The sequence below is a fragment of the Clinocottus analis genome, unplaced genomic scaffold, assembly GCF_023055335.1.
Source record: "Clinocottus analis isolate CAN_PGR_092001 unplaced genomic scaffold, fCliAna1.0.p SCAF_11, whole genome shotgun sequence".
Lineage (NCBI taxonomy): Eukaryota > Metazoa > Chordata > Actinopteri > Perciformes > Cottidae > Clinocottus > Clinocottus analis.
Genome location: NW_027175832.1, coordinates 2,372,610 through 2,398,702, shown reverse-complemented (window position 1 = coordinate 2,398,702; position 26,093 = coordinate 2,372,610). Strand labels below are relative to the sequence as shown.

At 43.0% G+C, this 26,093-nt stretch overlaps 2 protein-coding genes across 5 annotated transcripts; both read right to left on the bottom strand.

Moving 5' to 3' along the window:
- Positions 1 to 3,355: 3,355 nt before the first annotated feature.
- Positions 3,356 to 16,721, bottom strand: LOC137782093 (phosphatidylinositol 4-phosphate 5-kinase type-1 gamma-like). Of its 4 annotated transcripts, none has more exons than XM_068571191.1 (17): positions 16,409 to 16,721; positions 13,492 to 13,520; positions 13,302 to 13,391; positions 13,020 to 13,150; positions 12,803 to 12,920; positions 11,930 to 12,082; positions 11,247 to 11,546; positions 10,553 to 10,761; positions 10,375 to 10,458; positions 9,030 to 9,078; positions 8,780 to 8,864; positions 8,461 to 8,634; positions 7,619 to 7,775; positions 7,444 to 7,512; positions 6,790 to 7,360; positions 4,766 to 4,852; positions 3,356 to 4,644 (listed from the first exon to the last, which is right to left on the bottom strand). In XM_068571191.1, exons 1-17 carry the CDS (start codon positions 16,527 to 16,529, stop codon positions 4,642 to 4,644), a joined length of 2,430 nt encoding a protein of 809 aa, XP_068427292.1. In that variant the 5' UTR covers positions 16,530 to 16,721; the 3' UTR covers positions 3,356 to 4,641. The 4 variants fall into 4 exon arrangements, with proteins under 4 accessions (XP_068427292.1, XP_068427293.1, XP_068427294.1 ...); XM_068571192.1 differs by having other exon boundaries at positions 4,766 to 4,849; XM_068571193.1 differs by lacking the exon at positions 3,356 to 4,644 and adding an exon at positions 6,129 to 6,163.
- Positions 16,722 to 17,408: 687 nt separating this feature from the next.
- Positions 17,409 to 21,177, bottom strand: LOC137779359 (phospholipid hydroperoxide glutathione peroxidase-like). Its single transcript, XM_068567027.1, has 7 exons — positions 21,070 to 21,177; positions 20,205 to 20,299; positions 19,936 to 20,080; positions 19,695 to 19,846; positions 18,396 to 18,420; positions 18,221 to 18,280; positions 17,409 to 17,935 (listed from the first exon to the last, which is right to left on the bottom strand). The coding sequence occupies exons 1-7, from the start codon at positions 21,157 to 21,159 to the stop codon at positions 17,903 to 17,905; spliced, it is 600 nt and encodes a 199-aa protein (XP_068423128.1). The 5' UTR covers positions 21,160 to 21,177; the 3' UTR covers positions 17,409 to 17,902.
- Between the last annotated feature and the right edge of the window lie 4,916 nt (positions 21,178 to 26,093).

Sequence of the window (26,093 nt, the reverse complement as noted above, 5' to 3'; positions counted from 1 at the left end):
TAACATTAATCCCACAAGTCTCTGCTCAAACAACACAAAACCCCTCTCACAACAGCAGCAGGCGTTTCAGCGCTTTCCTCTCTTCCTTACAATCTAGCTCCGTGTTTGACATTGTGTGTCTGTCCAGGTGTAGGGTTAAGTAAGTCCAAAGAATAATAATGTGTCAATCAGCAGATTGTTCCCTAATTTTTCCTCTTTAAAATCTTGCTGTGATCACAGCGTGAGAGGATCACAGAGGGTCAAGCGTTTGTTCTTCAAGTCATGGAAATTAGTGAATGCAAAAGAATCTGTTGAATATGAGTCATATCTGGTCTTCTGTAAGGTTTGAAAGACTCAGATCTCTGTGCCAGAAATGTTGCACAGTCAAGGTGCGATGGTGAAAACCCAGAATAGCAAACTGCTAATTAATCGGTGAAAATTGTAGTTTTTGCTAAACGCCAGGATATGAAGCACAAAGAAGATGTGCAACACAATGATAACACTACATGTGTCTCTGCAGGAAACACGTGCAGCATACGAGAACAAAGGAAACTCAGGATAGGTTTATCTAAGCTCTCACGCTAGAAACAAACTAGTCGGGTAGTAATTCTCCGTCGATGCGTCGCCGGAGAGATTCATCATGCCGCCGTAAACGAGGATTTAACAAGACGAGCCACGATCACCTGCTGAACATGTGAAGTCTGCTGCGACAATTATGCTCCACAGAAGCCAACGATAGGGATTGATGAATCAGTGGAAGTCAGTAGGAGGAAGATAATTCCCTAAAACTCCCTTAAAGGGAATCAGTTCCTTCAACATGAGCATCAGACAAAGAGAGCAGATCATGTGAGTCCCAAAAAGAAGGAATCGACCCTCTCAACAGCTTCAATACTTATTTTAAGATCAGGTGGATGACTCTTAGATTCAGAGCCGAGAGGAAACATGTCATTATTAGACAATATCACAGACTCAGAGAGACGGTACACATGCTGACACACCACCAGGGTGTCAATCCACTCTCACTGTATGTGCACGAGCTGTGTGTTCAGTGCTTTCATCCATCCATGTCATGCAATTTCAATATTTTTTTGGTGAAACCTCTGCGAGCCCGCAGGTTTTGATAAACCTCTGCACGAGCGCCGAGGCTGCGTTTATTTTCTATTCCACCCTGAAGAATGTCAGGTCAGTGAAAGCCCCACAAGCAAGAGAGACGGATTGGAAAGAGATGAGCAGAGAGAGAGAGAGAGAGAGAGAGAGAGAGAGAGAGAGAGAGAGAGAGGACAGCACACCAGCGGGGAAAGTTTTGCCCTTCATCAGCCCTCCATTCCTCTATCTCTCCATCTCATTAAGGATGGATAGATGATCAATAGGAGGGAGAAGCAGTAGAAGGGGATTAGGATTAGAAATCGATGGCTTTGTTTTCTTCAGCCTGCCAAAGATAAACACTGCCTTAAGACACTGGACGACGCAACGAGGAGACTTTTTATGGCGCCTGGTCTGCGTGAGAGGCCACGGCGTTCAGATACACATCTGGATGTAGCTTCTGATGCCGACGGGTCAACTCCCCCTCATGTGGTTTGGGAGAAAGCGAGGTGGGATCCATCCAATGCGGTGGTTTATTAAGGTAGTAGGATGAAAGTCTGTTGACATGTTGGAGACGCTTGGCGTGTTGAGGCGTGTGGGAGCGACGGAGCTCCACGACCACGGGTCAGAGGTCGACTGCTGGTTCACACCACGTGACGGTTCTCCCTGAGAAGGATCGCATGGAGGATATCGTAATGAACCAGCGGACAAAGAAAAGTGAATCTCCTAAAAAAAAAAGCTGAGTGGGCCGTAAGAAGTGAAGCCGTGCATTCTGGGTAGGTGAGGCTCCACCTCCCACACGGAGATTCAAAAACATACCCCCTGCTTTGATCTCTCTGCGCTCTCACTGCTCTCTCTAACACCATCTCCTCCTCACACACACACACACACACACACACACACACACACACACTTGCCTGTTTGTTGTGGCTTTCGCCCCCCTGTCCTTTGAAAGAACAAAGGCATTTGTTTTTGTGTCCGGCAGATGAAAGCTCAGCTTTGCGACGGGCCGTCTCAGATGTACAAATGCTGCCGCTTCATGATGGTTTTTCACCATAAAGTAAGGAAGCAAAAAGCATTTAAATGAACCGCAACACGACGGTTCGATGGTTCGATGGTTCTCATTCGATAGGACTGCGACGGTACTTTTTAAAGTCGCAGATCCATGATGTCTTGTACTGAGCAGAACGCTGGCGGAGGAGCAGAAACATGAAATATAGTCATATGGCTTCAGTCCACCTGACTGTGAGAGGAAACAGCCTCAGGTGGACACACAACCTCCCAGAAAGGAGCGAGTGGATCGGTTTCCACTGTATTTCAAGCTTTTGGTACCCAGAAATGTTCATGAGATGTACTAATAAGATATTAGAATATAACTCGGCATACCCTTTAACACATATGTATGTTGGTTGGTCCCTGGCAGCGTTGAACTGTGGAAGGAAAACCCGCCTGACTCAATGTCAGGGAGGACATCGAGGAGGCGAGGGAAGGAGCAAAGGGATTAGGTGTTTTCCAGAGGAAGAAGGACAAGAAGAGGAGGTGTGGAAAACAATTTCATTCCAGGACAATTGGTCACGTGGCCGCTGATCCTCGTCCATCACGCATTCCATCACGGCCCGACACGGATGACTTGTCACCCCGAGTGACATTCGCAACACCGGCTTACAAATAAATAACGCACGGAGCAGTGCACGGAGCAGTGCACGAGCACACACACACACCCGCACACAAACACACAAGCAGAGCAATACAGTGAACGCACAATGAGTTGACTTTAATGTCTCCTACAGGGGACGAAAGCTCATGTATTCTCTTCTGTTTTGTCAATGTGTGTGTGTGTGTGTGTGTGTATGTAGATGTGTGTGTGTGTGTGTGTGTGTGTGTGTGTGTGTGTATTAAGACAGCTAAGATCCCGAAGGGGTGTTTTAGTTAAAGCCATATTGATCTTTGTGTGTTTTATTCTATTTTTAGCAGCAAAGCCTCTGCAGAAGGCCAACACCGCTATAGCAATATCACATCATCACATTATGAGTGTGTATGTGTGTGTGTGTGTGTGTGTGTGGGGCGGGGGCGGGGGGGGGGGGGGGGGTCATAATAAACAGAGTAAAAAGATGTATGTGCAATTTAATTTTACAGTGTGCAACTAAGTCATAAACTGATGTGCATGAACATAAGATTCCTCCCAAGACGGTGCAGCGTTGAGAACTCGTTTCTCTGAGACGCTGTGGCGCCACCTAGTGGACGAGTCATGCACACGACACTTAACAGTCAAAATATAGGATTTCTTTCACACGATACAATTTTTTATTTTCTTCAACACAGCGATCTGCTCCAAACACTGCTGCCTCCAAACAGGCGTGTTTCACTCCAGCAGACTCAGACAACACACATGTGACAGCAGAGCGACTCCAGGAAGTCTGACGATGTCTCGTCGCTCCTCTTGTGTGGAAGAAGGAGATTTATGTTCTCACCAAACTGTCCTACACAATCTGAAGTGGTTTCAGTTTTGCTCCGTTTGTTTAATTTGGTCTTTTATGGTTATTATTCCAGTCGTTTGAAGACTGTTTCCATGTCTTCACACAGCCAACATGCGTGTAGCTGGTTCAGACCATCACGGCCTCAAACAACAAATGAAGTTACAGCTTGTGACAATTTGACAAATAGGCCGGACAGAATGTGTCAATACGCATGCAAACACATGCGCACATTGAGACAGAAGGGCACGTACAACCTGACACACAATTTATCTATCATTTACAAAAGATTTGTTATTTTTTTTACTTTGTTCGCTGTTGATCTTTTGGTGCTAAATCCTGAAGAGGTGTCATCACATCATCTCTGTATTGTTTTTGGTATTCACCCACAATAAAATACTCTGTATATTTTATATTTTGTTGCTATTTTGAAATGATTTAGAAGTGACCGAAATGAAAATGAGTTTGTCAATAAGGCAATTTTAAAACACAACCATTCATTGTCAGATACGAGTTTCTTCGGTGGACACACAACCCCGGGACAACAGCACACTGTGCACACACACACACACACACAACACATTAACCGTGCTCCAGTGTTTCAAACAATAATTGATGAGCAGACAAATACACTTTCGGCCACGTGTACGTTGATAAAGTGCTAAAATAAAATTATATACAGCTTTGACATGCTCCTAGTGAAAAATAAACGCATGAATAAACTCTGCAGTGGTTCATCGAAAAAAGAGAAATCAATAATACATATGTCCAAATTGCATAGCCAGAGCCGAGCACGAACACGACAATCCTCCAACACCTCACATCCCCTTTCACAGTGTCAGATTGTCCAGGAATTGATAATATATGATTTTTTTGTCATAAGATTTGATGTATGTACGTTCATTTTGAATTCACGCGAGTGTGTGCATACGTGTATAGGTGTGTACTTGAATGCTTCTAGTTCATTTAGTCTCTGTTGGCAAAGCAAGCTCCCCACATGCAGCCGGGGACACGAGCGATGATGCTCATCGTGTCCTGGTGGCTTTGTCATTAAAACATCTGTCGGGCCTCTGGCTCCGCCCACCGCCGCCGTTTCCACTGCGAGTTACTGAGAGGCAAATAGAGAGACATAGAGGATGAGAGAGTAGCAACACATTGCAGTTAAGTCACGTCCTCCTCGTGCACTGTGAGGTGTACTGTGATGAATAGTCAGTGAGCCGTGCACTCACTGTCTCGCTCTCCCCGTCCGAGCCTCTTCTGGGCTCCGAGCCGAAGTGCAGAGGAGAGTACACCCAGCCCCGGTCCTCCTGCGTCTGCTGTGACGCAATGCAGCCAGCAGAGGGCAGCAGCAGAGGAGAGGAGGCAAGAGGAGAACCAATGAGGAGGGAAAGAATCATTCATGAATAAATTCCCCAAATACTGAATGGTTTGGAGCTGCTCGGTACCATTGAACAGTTTGGGGCCACCAAGATGCTCATGATGAAGCTCGAGCTTCTCAATGAGGGAAATCTACAGGTTCTCAGTCCGAAGGGATGATATAATCTGGATATTCTGGTTTACTTCAAAGACCCCAAAATCATATTTTCCCACTCAGCTTCTTCTCCTGACAGACGGACACACAATGTTCTGTTTAAAGTCATCAACGGTTTTGGTTCTTGCACATAAGAAATGTCTGAATTTATATGTTTAATTTGCCTTTTCTACATAATTCAAGTTTAAAAACATGTTAATCTAAATCTGACGACAGGCTCGTCCAGATGCAGCAGATGTGTTTTTTGACGGTGAAACTTGTACGTAATGCTTATTCATTGTCGTATAAAAAATACTCAATAATCGAAAGCATGTTTTCAGGGGCTTTAAAATGTAAAAAAGCTTCATCAACAGGTGATTTCCAGTGTCCGAAAGGAAGATTTCCTTCCAGCCAAGCACCGAGCAACAATTAAATCACTGCTAGATAAAGATGCATGCTCCATTTAAATGCATATCATGGCCCTTCAGAAGCTGGAGTTATTCATATGCAATCTAACTTTACTTTGAACTACTTCTGAAGATCCAAAGCGGGAACAACGTCCAGCAAAGCGATGGAGCGTGGGACTAATGACTCTGACTACGTTGGTGACGACTTACATTGTAACTCATGCTAGAGTTTAGCTTACGACGGCCAAGAACAGGAGAGTACACCCAATATCTGCCATCTGCATACTGATGGATGGATGGACACACACACACACAAGAATGAACACACAAATGCACATAATGTGGAGAGAGAATGAAGGGAAATGCATGAATTATTACAAAGGAGAGGAGAACGAGGGAAGATGAAGAGAAGAGAGAAGCAGTTATGATCCGAGGAGAGAGAAGAAAGAATGGAGAATGAACGTTACAACATATTCGAACAGAGAGAGAGAGGATTATGGAGACACTGACATGACGCGTGAATGCAGAATATAGATATCAAAACATCATGCTGTGCTGTTGCATGAGCTGTGACAGCCTCGTGCTTTGGATACAAGCGTCTGGGACAGCGATGGCAACCTCTCTCGTACGTGCACACACACACACACACACACACACACACACACACACCCTCACCATCATAACTCTACCACGCTGTCCTGACTGGACCACTGCGAGAGACCCAGTGGTCAAAGGAAGAACAGGAGAAGAACATTATCTTTACTCTCTGGAAGAGGACCGTCAACAAGAACCAAAACCAAAGAGAGATTTCTCCATTTTACTAGAATAATAATGTGTTTTATCATTTTGGTGAAATGTGTAAAAGATCACATTTCTACCAAAACTAATAAAAAGTTTAGTTTTAGACATTTATTTACTTGTATATACTGTTTTATTCATATATTTCACTGCTTTTGTGTACCTAAACCTTTGGTAAACCAATTTCCATCATGAAAACAGTCCAATCACTTGAGTAAAGTTATGTTTTCATAAGTGAGATGAAGAATTTCTAAAAATTGAGATTCCGTTTTTCAGCTTTAGAGTCATATTTTGTCTTTGCACTTTTGCCTTATGACAACGTTGCCTCATTACACAGATAGCTGAGATTGTTCTGCAATTCATGACGTAATACATGGGTATGTATCTTATATGAAAGTGCCTGAAAAGGTGAATTTAAGGAAATATGTCAACTCGAGAAAATCGACTAAAAATGACCCCTAGGGGTCAGAGAGTCAAAAGATCAGATCCAGATCAAATCAAGTGTCTTCGTCACACAGAAAGCGAACGGAGGACTTACAAAGTAGATGTCGGACACCGGCACCTCTCCATCCAGCGAGTTGTGGCTGCTGGACACGGACAGCTGGTTTCGCGGCGTTTGCAGCGCCTGCTGAGGCACCTGGGGGCTCGGAGGGAGGGAGGAGGGCGGCGGGGTGGAGGGCAGGCGGGGTGGAGGAGAGCTCCGGGTGGAGGGGTGAGAAGACGCCGGGCAGATGGGAGTGAACGCGGAGCCGGCCGGGAGGGCGGAGGTGTCCGGGCCGGACGCGAGGAGCTTGGACGGAGGAGCGGCCGCCGACGGAGAGGTCGCGGGAGGGAGAGCCGGGGACCGAGCGGCGACGGGGGAAGTGAGCGGTTTGGTGGACGGGCGGATGGATGACGCGAGGGCGGAGGATGACTGGCTACCGGATTGAGCAGCGGCGGAGGAGGAGGAGGAGGAGGAGGAGGACACGAAGGAAGGAGGAAGGGTGGAGGAGGAATACGCTGAGGCAGGGGGCGTTGAGGCGGCGGCGTGGAGCTGGCGGTCAGGTGACAGGTGGCTGGGCGACGTCATCTCCGTCATCTGAGTGAGCTCAGTGCTCTTTGGGATTTTACTGTATGAAGATTAAAAAAAAAAACATGTTAAAACAGCTCAGGCTGCTGTGAACGTGGTGCTATCGTTGAAATGCACGCGTACCTGAGCTCCACCTCCACTGTAATCGTATCCTGCTTCTCCCCGTGAACCTCCACGACCTCTCTCTGCGCCCTGGAAGGAAGCACACGGAACAGTGAAAGGGCGTGACGTCAGGAGGGATGAACGGAGCCTCACGGAGGCTTCGTTCTTCGTTTGCATGTCGGTGCCGTGTCCTCACCGGGCCACGCTCGGGGAAAGCATCTGCCGCCTGTAGCGAGGGTGCTCTGGGGTGTCGAAGGGGGTTGTGGGTAAGGAGTTGTTGGAGGAGAGCGTGGTGGCGATAGAAGCCGTGGTGGCGTCTTCGAAGGATGGAGGCGTGCAGGGCGGCTCTCTCCCTGATGGGGAGATAGTGAGATATTAATACGACGAAAACAATGAACTGAATTGCTCGTCAGAGCAAAATCAGATTTATTTGTGGATTGCTCGCATAACTTTGACTTCACATGATCACATTCTGTTCGCTTCTTACTCCCTTTATGAGCAATATGCAATACATTATCTTTACATATGTCAATAAATATATTGCAACCTTTACTTAAGCCTGTGTTAAATATGTCTGTGTATCACGTAAAAGTTTACAACAAGTTAACCTTTTGGAAACCGTGCGCGAATATCCTCCCGAGGCCATTTTAAGTCCCAGCATGCCCCATTCAGACAATCTTTTGGCATAAAATACGCAATATTTTTCCATTTTTGAACCGAACGACAGTTTTCAGACTGAAACTCCTTCCTAACAGGCCGAGACTTTGTTTTATTGTGATTTTTGTTGTAGATTCTGATTCTTTAGGTCCTAATCTTTCCAAAAAGGTGTCTTATTGATGCTCCAGGAGGCATTTTTGGAGAATCTGGCTCACATCATGCTGGATGTTCATAGTTAGGATCAAAATATCTTTTTAAAAGTGATTTTTTTGCAGATATACATTTTATTCCCAAGAGTTTGCGGAACAAATACATACAATAAACACAAGTACTGGAATTAATTCGGGGTTCCTTCGACGACTCAAACACGGGGTTAACTACCGTTGTCCTCCAGAACGGGGAAGCTGCGGACTTCTCGTAGGCTGTCGAAGTCGTCCTGGTCGTCCGGCCTCTCGTCGCTCAGTGAAGGACGCTGACCGGCTGAACCCGTTCCGGCGCTGGACTTGGACATGGAGAGAGCCCCCCGTCCTCTCTTAGACGGAGACGACCGCAGTGCTGTGAAAGCAGGAGATGGTCTACGTTTGCTTTTATTCCATGAAGCAAAATGCACCAAAAGAAAAAAGATGCCTTATTGGCGTTGGTGTCATCAAACATAACACTGTGCAGGAGGATAAGGCCCATGCACATTTTATAAACTCACAGCTGCTCTTCTTGAAGACGATGGTGCTGGAGAACCTGAAGAACCTGTCAGCGTAGAAACTGGGTCTGTGAACTGACACTGTGTCCTGAGGGGAGGTGCAAAAAAAACTATCTTTATACATAATGCCATCAATGTAGTAAACGTAATACATAAAGGAAATATACGTAGTGACAAAATATGGTAAAATGAAATGAAAGGTTGGATACAAACTATTATATTACTTTACATGAGTTATGTAAAAGCTACTCACCCCGTCATGGATGAGGGACTTCCAAGAGTGCTCCAGTTTCTTGATCATTCTGTCAGACAAAACATTTGAATTATTTAGTTAAACTCATTCACTTGTGTGGTTTCCTGCCATCACAGCGCCGCGATGCTGACGTGCTGAAAGAGAGCAGATTTAAAGGAAGTTCTCCCGATGAAAGTAGTGTAATATTTAGAGATCTGTAGAGCTACAAACTGGGTTTCTGTAGAGAAATCCTTTTTTTTTTTTTGGAAACACAAAACAAGACTAAAGGCTGCATCTTAGGGATTGACACGTTATGTGTCTCCTCCATTTTTATTGGATTGAAAACAGTCTGACGAGTCAGGGATTGCTTTTCCCCCTCATGATCTCACTCCAAATATTAATATTCCTCGCAGACACATGATGCCTGGATTACTGTCGGACCTCAAACTAATCATATCCTGACTTTGAAGCCGCGGAAAGAAAAATCCTTGTCATTTAATGTGTCCTTAAAAAAAGAAACCTGATGAAGGGCGGACTGATTACCAGAGCGACCTCACACACAACGTCAGACTGAGGAGGCGGCAGAGGTTCAGGATGAAGACGCCTGACCTTCTGGGGAACTCTGAAAGCTTTCTTACGCTGGAAAAAACATCTAATCTTTTATTATTTTACTTTGTAAATATCGTGGAGCAAATGATTTATTTAAACGGTGCAAGTGCAGCCGAATAATTGGTGACAAGATGTTGACATAACGTACAAAATCATAATGATTTCTTCTGTTGAATAACAACGAAGCCTTTAAGTCACAATGTGGGAAAAACATAGACATTACACAATAGATGTGCTGTATTTTATTGCTTAAAAAAGGGATTTTCAACCACTGTGCTGCGGAAGATAGTCATGTGTTGTGGGAAAATGTCCAATTTCACTTAATCGGTCCTAAAAAAATCTTATTTAGTTGCCACAAATCATTTTTTTCATTGTTGAGCGTCTGAGTCTGCAACATAGCGGCTGACCTAGTAGTGAAATACTCTTCCTAGCCAGCAGGTGGCGCAATAATGAGCTAATAATGTGCTGTGTTGTGCTACAATGTGACATTTTGGAACTGTTTTGCTTGTTGCTGTGCCGCGGCTCAAAGAAGGTTGAAAAACACCGGCTTAAAAACATGTCATCTGTTTTGGACTCCTTGTTCCAACTCGCAGGGCCGTTCACGTTCATTTCTCACGGTTTGGAAACTCATTCTTCCGGTTATTCCAACACCCTTTGAACGCAGCGCCACTCCCGGATCTTCCACTACTCATGAAAGTGAATTGTAACGCGTGTGCACCTTTAACTTCTGGTGTTTGTTTTAAGTTTCCGGGCCTACCTGTAGGACTGCAGGATGTCGATGATTCCAATGAAGAGCAGGAGCTGCTCTCCTTTACTCCCCACAGCTGGAATACCGCCCATACTGCAGACAGGACAGGAGGACACCAACACCATTTGTGAACGTAATCATGCCGTGACGAGGACAAAGAGGTCAAAGGTCACGAACGCTGACTGACGTGTCATCGTGGTCCAGCGTGTCCCTGCACGTGGAGCCGCCCTGTATGGACTCCATGGCCGTGGAGTACAGGGCCCTCTGAGCCGCCCGCCGCTTGTCGTCGCCGCCGGCCGCAGGCGAACCCTGAGCCTGGTGCTCTCGCTTGGCCTGGCTTTTGTTGTGGACGCCCAGCAGCAAGCTGTAGTCCATGATCTTGAAACTTTCCAGAACCTGACGTGAAACACACACGTGTGATATTTGAAAAATGTCTTTTGTTCACACAGGTGAGCACATTATAGTTATAACAGCACTGATCTGCAGCTCTGAGTACTTTTAGCATGTTTGTCTCATGGTATAAAGTAACAAAAACCAAAGTACAAGTTAAGGAGTTACAGTCATTTATTTATAGTTTAGTCCTTCATAGTCTTAATAGTTCCTAATTTATGTTGTCTATATGTTATATGTTGTTCTTTTTTGCACTTTATTATTATTACTATTGCACAGTTTACTATATGTTGGACAGAAGAGAAACGTACTTTTGATCTTCTGTGCACAAAATTGATAATAAAACTGACTTTAACTTTGACTTCAACTGAGCAAAAACAGTTGACTGGTTCACGTGTGGTCGGCTGTGTTGCTTAGTTGAAATAAAACGCTCAATGTTCATCTACTTTTACAGAACACTACTCATCCATCTCCCGCTTGTCTTTTCTCACCAGACAGTCTCTCTGCAGGGTTTTCACCAGCGCTCCGTATGTGTCCTGGTCCAGCGTGAGGCCTTCGGGGACGTCGTTCAGGAAGTCCAGGTCTTTGAAAGTAGGTTTGGACTTCTCTCTCTCCTTCTTGGACGCCCGCCTCTTGTACGTGGAGCCCTTCAGGTCGAACTTGAGGTGCATGCGCACCGAGCACGGCAGGATATTGTTCATCACGACGACCCTGATGTTCTTGCCGCCGCACTGGACGCAGTAGAGGCCAAAAAACTTTGGCAGCAACGTGCGAGGGTTCTGGTTCAAGTTCTGGAGGAAGGAGGAGGAGGAGGAGGAGGAGGGTTCACGCCGAAGACAGAGAAGAAGAGACAGGGAGAATGACATGAATGAGATGTTCCAGCACCTGGAGGACATCGCGATCTTTCCACAAGCCTCCGCCAACTCCTGTGTGTCTCCACCGGTTTGCACGCTTAACCTATTAAGGAGAACTTAGCCCAGGTCTCGGTCAGGTGCGATATATCTTTTACAGCGTCACCGCTGACAGCGGCAGGGGGGGTTAGGATAAAGAGGATTAGGATGACTAGAAGTTTCAGGTGCTGCGTTGCTCCTGCAGCGTTCACGCGTGGATGCAAACATCCCACACGGCCGATCATTTACCATAATGGCGTGCACGCCGACAACGCAGAACTCACCATGTAGTACCCGGGGAGGAGCTTCTGGAGAAACTCGGCCTCTTTGTGCTGAACGGTTTTGATGATGAACTCGTCGTCGCGGGTCACGTAGAAGATGGAGCCGCTCGCTCCCGGGTTCGTCAGCTCGATCAGCGGCTCATTACATATAGAATACTGAACACAGAGGCACAGAGTCAACTCAAGCCTCTAAAGAAAAAGAGTTTCTACAGATAACTGTCATAAAAGCAGACTTTATCCATTTCTAATCTCGTTCAACTTTGTTTTAGAGGAATTAAATGTTCCTTTGCTAAAGGTTTGTGTGATGAGAGGTTGTAATTTCCTCCTTTAACACTTCGTGGGCTTCACTGCAGGGCTGCACAGCATTGTTCATGTTGGACCCAATAAAGCTTTCAACTGATCAACCAGCAGACTAATGCATCCGCCCACTCGCACGGCATTGCTCACAACAGCAAAAAGGGAACTTTTCCTTCAAAGCGTGTAAACATTAGTGAGTACAAGAAGGCGTAATGTGCGTGAGTGCAAAGAATGTAAACTGTACTATGACTTTTACACCTGAATGCAGGATTAGTTTCTACAGTAAAGTTACTCATTTAACTGGAAATGTTACATTCACCCTCATCTATACCACACGCAGGGATTGTATGGTTCATTTATGCAAATAATATTATGAACTGGCTAGATAACTAGTACAATATGATCGTATGATCATTGGTAATACATTCTGGACAAAAATGAATGTATGACGTGGAAATATTTCTGATATTCTTCACTCCTGATGCTCTATAACACCGACTGACATGTGTTCTGTCTGTCGCACAGCTCTTCATGAGACATTAAATTACTGACAACGCAGCAAACACATAAATATCTCACCAGGTAGTCGTCCGGTCGGATCCCAAACAGCTCCCGGAAGTAGCGAAAGGCCACGGGGGCGTAGGTTTTGAACCTGAAGTCTGGGTAGTGGTGCGCTGGAGTGAGGTTACTGCCTTCACTGTGCGGAGCGAGAAGACGCCGACAGGAAGAGTTAAAGAAGAGTCCGTGACTCGCCACGCACTCACCCTCACATGAACACACGCTCATGCAAACGCACCTGGGGAAGAAGATGCTTTCCACCACGTAAAAGTCCTGCATCAGCACGTCTCTCTCGGGCTTGGAGCTGAGGTTGCCGACGGTGTATCCGATGCCCAGCTGGATGGACCCTTGCAAGGCGGAGGAGGTAGTCTGGAGGTGGAGGACAGAGAACAGAGAAGCGCTGCCTTCAGGCGTGGGTGGAACGCAGTTGATGGAATCGTGACGCCAAACAAAACCCACGAGAAGCATTTAAGGCAAAAGATGAAGACAAAAAGAGAGACAGATGAAGAGGAGAGGCGACCTTCTTATAGGTCGTCTCTCCAGAGGCGTCGACCCGCCGATGGCCGATCTTTTTCTCGTGGGATTGGCCGACTCCGAATGGGGACGGCATCTGGTGAGAAATGTACACGTGATATACAGGTCCTGCAGGTATTGTTGAGGGATTGAACGATGCAATAAAGTCATAAAGAAGAGAGAGAAGGAAGACTCACCTCTGTTATCTGCGCCTTCTTGGCTGAATCTGTGGAGAAATAATTGAAGAAATGTCCATTAATTACGTATGATGAGGCAAATCATAATTTGACATTGACACTTTTGGCATTAGAGACACATTTGGGTTGATGATTGTTACCCAGATAGATTGATGCATCGTAGATAAAGAGCACAATAACTCAACCTTTATTTATTAGATTAGATCATTAGGGCATATGTTGTTTTAGTCATTTTACTTTTATTTATTTAACCAAATCAGCCCATCTGAAAGCATCAAGACAAATAGAAGATGTCGTAAATATCTTCAAGTGCAGGGAAAATAACATTTTTAACATATAATATTCCATGGCAAAAAAATAAACTTATTATTTTATTGACATCCACATCCCTCAGCTCAGGCGACTCGTATGATATTATTTTGGAAGGAAAATGTACAACACATTAAGTGCAACAGGTAGAGCTAGAAGAGAGTTTGGCAACGTTCACACAAATGTAACTTCATTAACCTCGTTCCACATCACTCGGTGGTCAACTCACCAGCTGAGGAGATTAGTTTCTACAGGTTACCAATTGTTTTATAATCCAGAAACATGCAGCAAAAATGTCTGGCTGAACCAAAAAAAAAAGACAATCAGTCGTCAGACCGCGGCCGAGTGCAGTCGGTGTTTTCTATTCCTGGATCAGTGAGATTTGCACCAGGAAGGTAAAATCTATTGGATTGACTTCCTCCCTAATCTGAGTGCTGTCATTGGCTAAAGTCTTTAGGTCACATTGTGAACCAATCACACACGGGGATTAGGAAGATTCTTTCCCTTCTTCGTGAAGGACGAGACTCGGCCTTGTGTGTGTGCGACTGTGTTTGAAGGATGCAGAGAAAGCAGGAAGGAAGGAAGGAAGGAAGGAAGGAAGGACGGAAGTGAACGTGAAACGAGACCGTTTGTACTTCAAAAAAACAAACTAAATGGTTTACACCATCGAGCTGCAGTTCAGGTCGAGTGAGGGTGAAGATTAAGGAAGTGCAGCTGACGGGATAATGAATCTTTAAGCCATGTGACAGTACAGCACCCGATGAGCAGAGTTCTCCATCAGTGACGGAACGCAGTAAAAGTACCATGTTTGTTGTTTTGGGTCAGTGCAAACAACATGAAGGAATCATACAAATCCAAAACAATGTGCAGCATATTTCATTCTGACAGAGAGAGAGAGAGAGAGAGAGAGAGAGAGAGAGAGAGAGAGAGAGAGAGAGAGAGAGAGAGAGAGCATGCACATATCATGGCATGCTCTCCTACCTTAATGATTATGCACAATAAACAATGCACTATTTACTAATAATATCTCAAGCAACAATGTTTCTTTTTGTTGTCATAAAGGTGAATATCTTGGTGATGACGACATGTTGTCATGTAATGATGATGACGATGATGATAAATGTGCTAAATGTAAAGTCAGGTGATCACCAGCATCATCAGGATCCCTCTGGGCATCACGCATCTCTGAGCTACACGCCAGTGCTCGTTGGCACATGGCACAGACTTTAGAAGACGGTACACAAATAGGAACGCACAAACAAAAACAAACAATGAGTTTCTTGTGCCCACACCTGTAACCTGCAGATAAACACGGCATCAGAGCCAGCCGGGCAGAACAATGACCAGGAGCATCCTGGGGCAGCAGGAGCACACACAAAGAGTCTCTGTGGGATTAGGGTCAGGCCGGAATAATGTGCCACTGAGCTGCGAGCAACAAACAGGACGAGCGCCGTGCAGCATGTCTGATGTGCAAAAACACGCCGCTTGTCAAACAGCTTATGAACGTGCAGGTGTTGAAATGCAGTGACACAAAGCTCGTTTAGATATTTTCGCAATGACAAGTGTTGTGTCGACGTTAAGAAAACGTTCCTTCAGGCCTGTGTGCGTGTGTGTGCGTGTGTGTGTGTGTGCCATAAAGAGGATTATACGTCCCTTATCAGCTGAGAAAGTGGTGGCCGGTTGCCAGTGACATTAACGTGACACTAAACACAGCAGTAGATGTTTATGACCCGAGGCTCTCTGCACACATGTATAATCTGGTGGATTTAATAATAATCATGTGTGCACAAAGTGTGTACACATGAGCATTCACATGCAAAGACAACTCGTCGGACCCGATGTAACTGTCTGTTTTCCTCCATCACCACTTGCACATGTATCATAAACCTGTCATGTATGTTGTGTTGTGGTTGCAGCCGTGGCATGCACAGCGATGCCTAAAATTGATACCCACACAAGGGATTAGTGGGTGGTTTATGTTATAATTCCATATCAGATTATGGAAAGCACTCTTCAGATTTAGCTAGGGAGAGGAAGTGAGGGATGTGGCATGAATTATGAAGACCGAAAAGAGGTTGAGGAGAAGAGCAAAATGACACCGTGTGCTGATGCCACCACACACGACTACTGTGTGTGTGTGTGTGTGTGTGTGTGTGTTTATAAATAGCTCCTCAGTCATTCAGGTAGGAGCCAACACGTATCCAGCAGTTGGTCCTGAGGTCTAATGGGACCGTGTGTAGGTTACACATCCCTGATGTGCACCTTGTGTTGGTGCCAGCGTGCATTGTGGGCCGTTTACTACCGCGCAGCAGGGACTTGAAGCTTGACACTGTTATCTAACCCAGCAATTCATTATTCATCTCCACCTCTTGGGCTCCTCGAACTACAATTTTCTGTATCTGCTCTCGTGGCAGAAATATATATATAAATTTGTTAATTGTCCAGTGGGAAGAAGAAACAACAAAAAAAAATCGACCAATCGAAGATGATGAATGGACAAGATGCTGCCCACCTATGCCCAACTTCCATCGCCTGCTCTCGCCTGGCAGCTGGCATGACGGAGCTACTTGACCGACAACAACCACGACTGAAGGAAAACCATACGAACCGGTGTCCCCCAGGTCCAGCTGTAAACACAGGCTGGCGGCAGCGTCCTCGCTCGTCCTCCCGCCATCCCCGGTTTCCGCAGTCCTCGCGTCCATCTCCCGGTCGTTTCCCGACGATATCATTTTCCTCAATAAGCGAAGGACAAAAATGAAGCGGCGCGCGGTTTTCTTTAACACTGAAATCCCGTCATTTCACCTTCTTCAGTGTGTGCTGCTCCAATGACATCATGTGCGTGAGGCATGTCGCGGGGTTTTGGCGCTGCGGTGCTGCTGATCACCGCAGCCGCTGCTGAGCGTCATCGCTCTCACGCAGCGGCTGATGCGCACCGCAGCTTCTTCCCAAAGTCACGCTATTATACATGATGCCTCTGGGGAGGGGGAAGACTATTTAGACATTTTAAATTGTAGGTACGTGTAATGAGATTCTGCATTTAATGGGGACGACGACTATGAAATAATAGATTTGCAAGGGGGAAAAAGTCATCAAAATAAAACTACAAAGTTATAAGATATGCTCTAATTATCAGATGTCTTTTGGTACACTTCCTGTTGATTGAATCCTATTAATTACTAGCATTACATTATTTTTGTTCAGCTGAACATTACAAGAAAAAGTAAGCTTACCAATCAATACAGGTTTTCCCAATGGAGACATTCATAATTTACTTTGGTTTTAAACATATCGGTAAATACATTTCCCCATCAATTAGTTATTTCCAGGAAACAGACCCATAAAATATAATTTTAGAAAACACTGTATTTGATATAGAAATCCCCAAATTGTGTATTTAGGTAATTCTACATCAACACATGTACTGGGGCAAATTACTAAAGAAGGAAACCATAGAAATCATTACTACTAACACTAAAACACGGTTTACATCTTGCAGAGCAACACCTTGCATTAGCTTTAAAGTAGAAGCATTTGTTTTCCCCCCTCAGTGGTTTAGTAACCAGTCATGAAGCTCGCAGGTGAGCAAAGTCATTGATTTAATAGGTGCAAGTAAATTGACAAATTAATGTCCTGGACAGCGTTTATTGTTCAAGTTCATCACATGACAAGTAATGAGCTACAGATACAATCATAGACCCTTCAGCATGTTAAGTGGACATAATATCATCAATAACTTTGCAGAAATCTATTAAATATAGTGAATCTTTTGGCATTACAATAAATAGATTGACACATGAACAAACTTGTCACTTAACATTAAGAAAGGACGACATGGTATTTGTATTGGAGAAAGGAATGGCTGAGTCTGAAGTAGGATGTGACGGCTCTCTGCTTGCATGACTAACGAATGTCCTCTCAAATGGTGTTCGGGGTCTGGCGTGGGAGTGTTCTGGGGGTTTTGCACGCTGGGGGATCATCAGGCCTGCTCTTCCCAATGCAGGGTTTACAAACAGGCCGTCACTGGTCCAGACAAACACACACCAGCACCCTGAAGCCCACAGGAGAGGTCAGAGGTCAAACAAACATGTAGGACACAGCGGTGTTACAGGTACGTAGGCAGGTCCTTCTCCACCACCTGCAAAGAGAAATAAGTCAACATTTTACCATTTGCAGCAGTGCACAGATATGTACTGTTTACTACAAATCTGAATTGCATATATGGATTAAAAAAAAAGGCAAAAAGTTCCTCTCCCCTTTAAATCCATCCATTTATACACTTTTTTCTCCCTACATCAACATAAACTTTAAAGCACAATGCAACAAATGCCTATAGGTTGAGATTAACAAAGTACTAATTAAAGGAAAGAACTATTGGATGAGCAAGTTGAAGCATTCACAGAAACATAAACATGCAACTTACGCTGGGATCGTCTGTCGGCCCGTATCTCTTCACCACTTGTCCTTCTTTATCAATCAGAAACTGTTGAGGAAGACGACATAAATCGTAGCATTTCACTTATCGTATTTTTATTTTATTTTTTTTACTGAATATGCTTCTTGGAAAAAAAGATGGTGCCCACAATTTGGAAAATTACCTTTGTGAAGTTCCACTTGATGTTGCTGTTGAGAAAGAAACATTTTACGTCACAAAGTGCAGTTTTAACCTTTATGAAGCACAGACTCAGTTTAACAATAGTTAACAGTTTCCAGGGAGGACAGATATTTAATGTTTAGATTAACATCACAGGCCACCACTGCAGCCGCATGATCCACGTCACCTACAACGCTCATATTGTTTCACCAAAAATACGGTAAAATTGATTTGATTTTTGTGCCGCAAAAAACAGCTTTTAAGCGAACATGCCGTGAATGTTTTAGACTATACAGAAAAGAGAAGACAACGAAGGCTGGTTGTTCAGACGAAGCTTATTAAGGGTACTTTAGTCACAACACAATTCTGTGGCTGGTTCAGATGAGACAGACGTTCACAAAGCGGCTGCAGAACTCTGTCGCCAGAGGGAGTCATGCTCAGGATTATAAACAAGTCTGAGGATAGTGTGGTGAATGGATTAGCATGAGCTCAATACAGGTCTGTTTGACCAGGGCAACATATGTTCTCTTCTCACGACACCAAAACAGTTTGTTAATTCATGTAAAATAGTTTCTGTCAGCACAGAAGTTACTGTTTAGAGACAGAACTGGCAGGAGTATACAAGATAAAAGAATACAGTTATTACAATTTAAAGATATAACATTTTGTTCCACACCTGCTGAACAGATTTCAACACTTTTTTCAACACTATCTCAGTTAGTTGTTGTAATCAGATGGCCATGACAGAGTCATGTCTTTAATGTTACTCCACCCAAAGCAAATGAGACATAAAATAGGAAGAAAGACATGCGATGAAGCAATAGAAACTGAACAGGATGTAAATGACAGTGTTCCCATTTCAGGGCAAATTTAAAAACTGTGAACACCAAATTCTTTAGAAAAAGAAAAATATAGTAACTATATGAAAATCTGCTTTGTATCTACATTCATCTCCAACTTCAAAGAGGATCATAAGTGGCTGCTAACGTCCTTCAAGAAATGTTTCATTTAACAAAGGTCCTATTCTTCAGCCAGCGTTCCCATTAGTTAATCAATTAATTGAGTCATAGTGACTTTTTACTAAGAACTCCATTTATACTTACGCGCCCGTGCATGTTTTAGTGGTCCATTCAAATCCCTGTTGTAACTGTACACAACTTAAATAATAACCGTCACGGCAAAATAGACACAATACCGAACCCAAAGAACCCACGCTTTATAATATTTTGTAGGTTTTAATAATTAAATCACACATAATAATGTGCTAAAACTAGAGTAATTTATAAAAAATAGGACAACTTACTTTCCAAAGGTTCCTTTGCCTTTAGGCTGTGCCTTCATCCACTTCCACAGAGGGTGGGCGTTGTCTCCATTCACCTCAATCTTACTGAAGAGGTCAAACTCAGCGTTGTAACCTTTGGCGAAGTCTTTAATCTCTGCATCAGTCCCTGGTTCCTTGATTGTAGAAAAATAAAATAAAAATCAAGTTAGAACATTTCAAATTTCAAGTTATTAATATATTGTCACCAGTTTATCTTTGTTACCTGTCCTCCAAACTGGTTGCATGGGAAGCCCATGATGCGTAAACCTTGCTCAGCGTAGGAGGCGTGCATTCCCGCTAGCTGAGTGTAGTTTACTTTGGTCTTTCCTCATTTAGAGGCGACGTTTACAATGATGCAGACGTTCCCTCTGAAAGAGGAGGAAAACAAGGAGGTTAAACTGGGAACTACAGCTTATTGTATTGGTGAAGTCTAAACTTTTTTAGACCATCATGATTCATGGAATAATAACATATGGTATGTATATATGTTACCTGTATTTCTCGAGAGACACCTCGTTGCCATCAATATCGTTGGCAGAAAACTCGTAGATGGACTTGGCACTCTGCCAGTCTGCCACCTGAGCACACTGCACGAAGAAGAGAAGACATCAGATTGTATGTAAGTGAGAGCGTGTGATTGAGTAAGACAGATGGGCTTGTCAGAGCCAAAGTCCATGAAAGCAAACCAAAGGGCAAAAGCAATCTCAGGCCTGAGAAATGCACAAGATGACTGAGGGAGGAAGGGAGCAAGAACACGTGTGCGTCATCAATAATGTCCCCACCATTTTTACATATACAACATTACTCGAAATTAAGGAGACGACTCTTTAAAAAACAAAACCTAAAAGTATATGTATATATTACATCGTTGGCCAATTGGTGCGCTTTCAGCTATGCGTTAAAACGTGGGAAATGAAAGGATAAGCTATAACAATGGCTTATAAGCAATTAGAGAGTCGTTTAATCTCTTCAAATTATCCGAGGTAGCGCTGCAGCTCAGCCAGCTAGCTTAGTAGTCACGCTTTCATAATTGTATAAAAATCGAAATATTTGGGTGGACTCAGCAACTGAGACCAGATGAAGGGACAACCCGTTTATTAAATCCATCCGTGAACCTTAAATTACCAACCAAAAGGCAGACATTACGCCTCTGTCTGTTCGTCTTTAGACGAAGCTAACGTCAGTGGCGCTTGTTCCCCGTCGGACTCATATGAACGTTACACCACAGTTATAAATAGACGCTAAATCCGACCTACATGTTGTTTTTTATCACACAGATAGAAGCGGACACATCATTGTTTTGACCACGGCGTACATTGAGATTTATAAAGTATAGTGTCATGCTCTCCACACTCACCATGCTTGTCTGAAATCCTCTGCTCCCTATCAGACCTATCAACACAGTCCTTCTCCAGAGGTTCATGGCGGCCACTTTGACGCCCATCATCACGTGATCTGCAACCAATGAAACTCATTGGAAATATGTTGCGCAAACATGCTGTGAACCTAACAAATTGACAGCTTTGGAGGTGAAACAATTAACAAACAGTTGTTTATTTACACATCCAGAAGTTGCAGAACAACAATTTGTTTCGTGTTTCTGTCCTGATGATTGCAGTCAAACTTGTGTTTCTTTTAACTCTCTCTTTTCTTCAAAAAAATATTTGAATGCAACAGCACGAAGGCAGAAGGTGTTTCTTCTTATAACAGCCTGAGTGTGATGTTCGTGCTCACCTGGGAGCAATCATGAGATAGGAATACTTATGACGCTTGTCTTCTTGCCTAAACATGTTTGTGTGTCGTCAGCTCCCATGGAAACTTTGGACAGCAACACTCATATTCAGTCCAAGACTCATCTGCTCTATCATTTAGGTCACAAACCCTGCAGATAAAAGCATGTGAAGGTGAAGATTTAAGATGCTAGTGACAATGAGTGTTTGACCATTTTCAATGTGTGAAATATATTCATGTTGAAGGTAAAACAAACCAACACCCTTGACGGGTGGAGCCGAGAGGAATTGGGCTGACTTAAATATCGCTGGTGGAGAAAGAGAGACTTTAAGGGAGGGACGCACAATGAGATTGAATGTGTTTATCTTTTTTTATTTACTGGGAATTGTGTAAATTGAATATCTGGAATAGGTACTACTACCATTTGTTGTTGCACTTTACTTACATATATGTGTACTGTACATACATAACTTAGAATAAGTGAACATGTTTCTATGTCATTCTGTCAAACATGTTCATAATATGTTACGCCATCAACTTATTCTGGAATGCTGCGTACAGACTTACTCAGCAGGAATACACATGCAAGAATGATGCTCTGCTTTTCCTTTTTTATACTCATCTTCATGTCTGTCTTAAGGTAGAAAATAGTGCAAGGTACTGATGTGTAAAAACTGTAGAGTTACTGTAGTTTTAAAGTTGCTTGTCCGTTGGAAATCAATCATTAAAGCTGTAGTTGTATTCTTTTACCAGCAGATGGCGCTATCCAACTGTAGAAAAGATTCATGTCTTTGGGTGCAACAGAAAAGTCTTTTTTTTTGCGAAATAAGAGTGAGATTGAGATTTTAGTAAGATGCATGATGGAGAGAGTTTTGAAAAGAGAATAGATCAGGAGTTTGTCTGCATGATACCAAGCTAAACCAGTCTGATGACTTGGATATGTTATTCTTCTACACACGTTTATTCAAATCCACACTTTCGTATCTGCACATGAATCAGGCCAAGGACTAATTCATTGTCTCGCTCTTGTCCCGGGACGTCGCTTTGAGATAGCCTCCAGGGGTGTGACGTCACAGTGCTGCCATAATTAAAGTCCCCATGAAACAGCATTTTCTATTTTTTTTAATTGCATGTATTCCCTGCTGAATCTGGATATTGGACTGGGAATATGAAAGAGTCACTCAAAAGTGTGAAGCCAACAGGTTGTCAGTCTGCACATACAGAAATAAAGCAAGTTTATTGTACCATGTATTATAACATAAAAGACACATGAGCACATTAAGCCCATGTTCTATATATTACTTTCCTTGACCAAATTTACAATGAGATGACAATTTGAACTAAATATATGATCCACATGGGTTTATTTATTATAGTGTAACATGCCTTAACACCTCATCGTTGCTGCGATTTACAGAATGTGACTTAACAACATGGACGAGGCGAACTCACGAGACTCCTGCCTGCAGGATAATTGAAGACAGGAAGCTGCGTGAACGCGTTGCTAGTGGAAGCAGTGAGTCGTCTGTTCCTCTAACACACACACACACACACACACACACACATGCATGATGCACAGTTAGTGTGAGCCCGGGTAATGTGGAGGTCACGTCTACCGACGAAGAGCCATTTAATTAGGGTTTGACAAAACACAGAAACTGACCTGTAACGTCCGGTTGAAGCTCCTCATTAAACACCTCACACACAGCCAATTAAAACTCAAATGAAAGGGGCTCAAAATGTGTGTGTGTGTGTACTGTGTGTAGGAGGAGGTATCGCGTAATTAGTTGCCTCGCCTTCCACTTTCAAAGGGTATGTATATTAAATAATACAGTAGATCTTTGTTGTGCATGTGTTTATTTTACACTGTATTAAAATACATGATATCTTACTCAGCCTATATACTGTGCAAAACATTTCTTTATGATTCTACATTGTGAAACCCTGAAATAATGTTTAACGTGCAGTATGTAGGTGCACCTGTTGCGCAACACACAAAGGCACATGTGTGCAGACTCAATTTAATTAAGACTTTAATTATAATGACGAGTGTAATAAGCACACAAGGTGACATTTCACAAACCGCTGCATGACATATGAATGTCATCCCAACAACTGTTCAACAGGCCTGATATCACTAAAAGAAATCAATGAGTTGTATTTGTTGGTTTGTTTACTTTGTCACAGCTCACAGGTTGTAATTTAATAAACAGCCACCATCTGAGAGAGAAGAGGGAAGCAAGCAAACAGCTGTTCAATGTCAAATATGGAAACATCACCTTATGCACACCAGAAGCATGTGGAAGGAAAAGCAAAAATAGGACTTGTGTTACATATTATTATATAAAAAATAATTAAAAAAGACAACAAGTAGAGAGTTTAGAGTATTTTCGCTCCATCCACACACAACAGGTCCAGTGTGTTGTTGGTATGAACGTCTGCATACACACATGGTTTCCTCTGAATTTCCTTCTATATTGATAAAAACTCGCTGCACATTCATCGTGCAGCTGCTGGACGTCAGGACTCCGACCGCCAGAGAGCAGCTCGGTTGTTCATCGCCTCCGAAGAGTGAAGCCTGGTCAGTTCACTCAGTTTAAAATGATGACAAATTATTTTTGTGCACAAGCGGGCTATAATGAACAGGAGCAGATGGAAAACAGAGAAAAACAAACAAGTTTCATATTAAAAGAAGGAGGAAAAAAACAGTTGCTTAGGAACCACCTCTGCTAAACCTGACTCTGCGACCACCACCACCCCACACACACACACACACACACACACACACACACAGACACACAGACACGCACACACGGAGCGCTGCGCACCATGGGAGAGAAGATCAGATGCTTCAAGAAAAGTTAGGGTTATTTCTCACAGTTCCTAAGCAACAAGTTTGCTGTTTTCCTCCATTCGTCATCTCTCCATCGGCTCAACGGGAGATTAACAGTCAGAGGCAGAAATTAAGTTGACCTCAAAAACTCCAGCAATTTCAAACCGGTTCCAGCAAGTTAAAATTGGCATCACCTGGTTATGCACACACGCAATGAAAGGACAAAATGTTCTGTGAAATATTATTATTATCAGATATTGTTATATTGTGTTCTGCTGGTTATGTATTCGGTAACACTTAATATGAACTGATACACATTAAAGTTCAGGTGTGTACTGCTGCTGAAAGTCACACACTGACGTTACATGAAAATATATATTTCAGATGTTATATTTTATTTATTATATATTTTAACATGAAAATATATATTTATTATATATGTATTCTTTATTATTTATTTATTAATTATTTATATATTTATTTATATATATATTTATTATATATTTTTACATGAAAATATATATTTCAGATGTTATATTTTATTTATTATATATTTTAACCTCACCTGGTGTAATACTTTTACACTTTATACACATGTTTTACTATTTATTTTATTCCATCTGTATATTTAATATTTTTGTTTCTTACTGTTTAATTTTAAAATTGTGTTTTTATTACCGTCCAACTGTTTATTTGATCTCATCTCTACTGAAATGTCTGTGACTAACGGCTGCTGTAATCCCGTAATTTCCCCACTGAGGGACTAATATAGGATTATCTTATCCTATCTTATCTTATTTGACCTGTGATGGCAATAAAAGATGTGAATATGAGCAGGCTGCTTTAATAAACACGGTTCTGTAACTGCTATATTAATGTTGCTCACACGTCATCACTCACTGGAACCTGCATGTGCAGAGTCAGAAACAAAAGGCCTGTGTGTGTGGAGACAGATGGCGACCTGTATTTGCATCGGCTGAGCATCTTTTACATTTAACCCTGGCACTCTGAGGGGCTCGGTTGGCAAGGCAACAGATTCTGTTTCCCATGACTGCGTCTCAATAGTTCAGATCGGCCTCCTCATCCTCCATCTTCCTCCAGGAACACAAGTAAGGCCAGGCGAGCGCCGCACGTGTTCAAAGCCTCCGCGATGTGCCGAAAGGCAATTGGCAGCTCATGACACCCTGACACACACACACACACACACGCGCGCATACACACACACACACACACTTATATACATCCTCAAGTTCAATTTAACAGGAGTTGCAGCTGCCTGCTTGTAACCATTTGAGCCTTAAACACGTCAAATATTATATTTTGTGCTTAGTGAGATACTTCAAACATTATATTTCCAAAGGTGTCGCTTCCTAAAGCTTATTTAAAATCAGCTGTAAGGTGAAAGGGCACCCTGTCACATCGCTTTTGGTCTTTTCCAATGTTTCAGTTGAACCGAAGGATTAAGTATTCCTTCATGAGTTGAGACAATTCCTTCTTAAGCTTCATAATCCAATAAAAACCCCTTTAGATTGACTGAAAAACAATGTTGAGCTGCAGACATGGCAGCTTCTCTCAGCTCATGAGAAGTTGATGTTTGCATGGATTTCACAAGACTGCAGGGAATATATATATATATATATATATATATATATATATATATATATATATATATATATATATATATATATATATATATATATATATATATATATATATATATATATATATAAACAGAGGGCAGTTTACCATGTAAAGTATCTTTTAAATACAAATACAATGCATTACTACTATTATTATTTCACTGGTACGCTTCATTG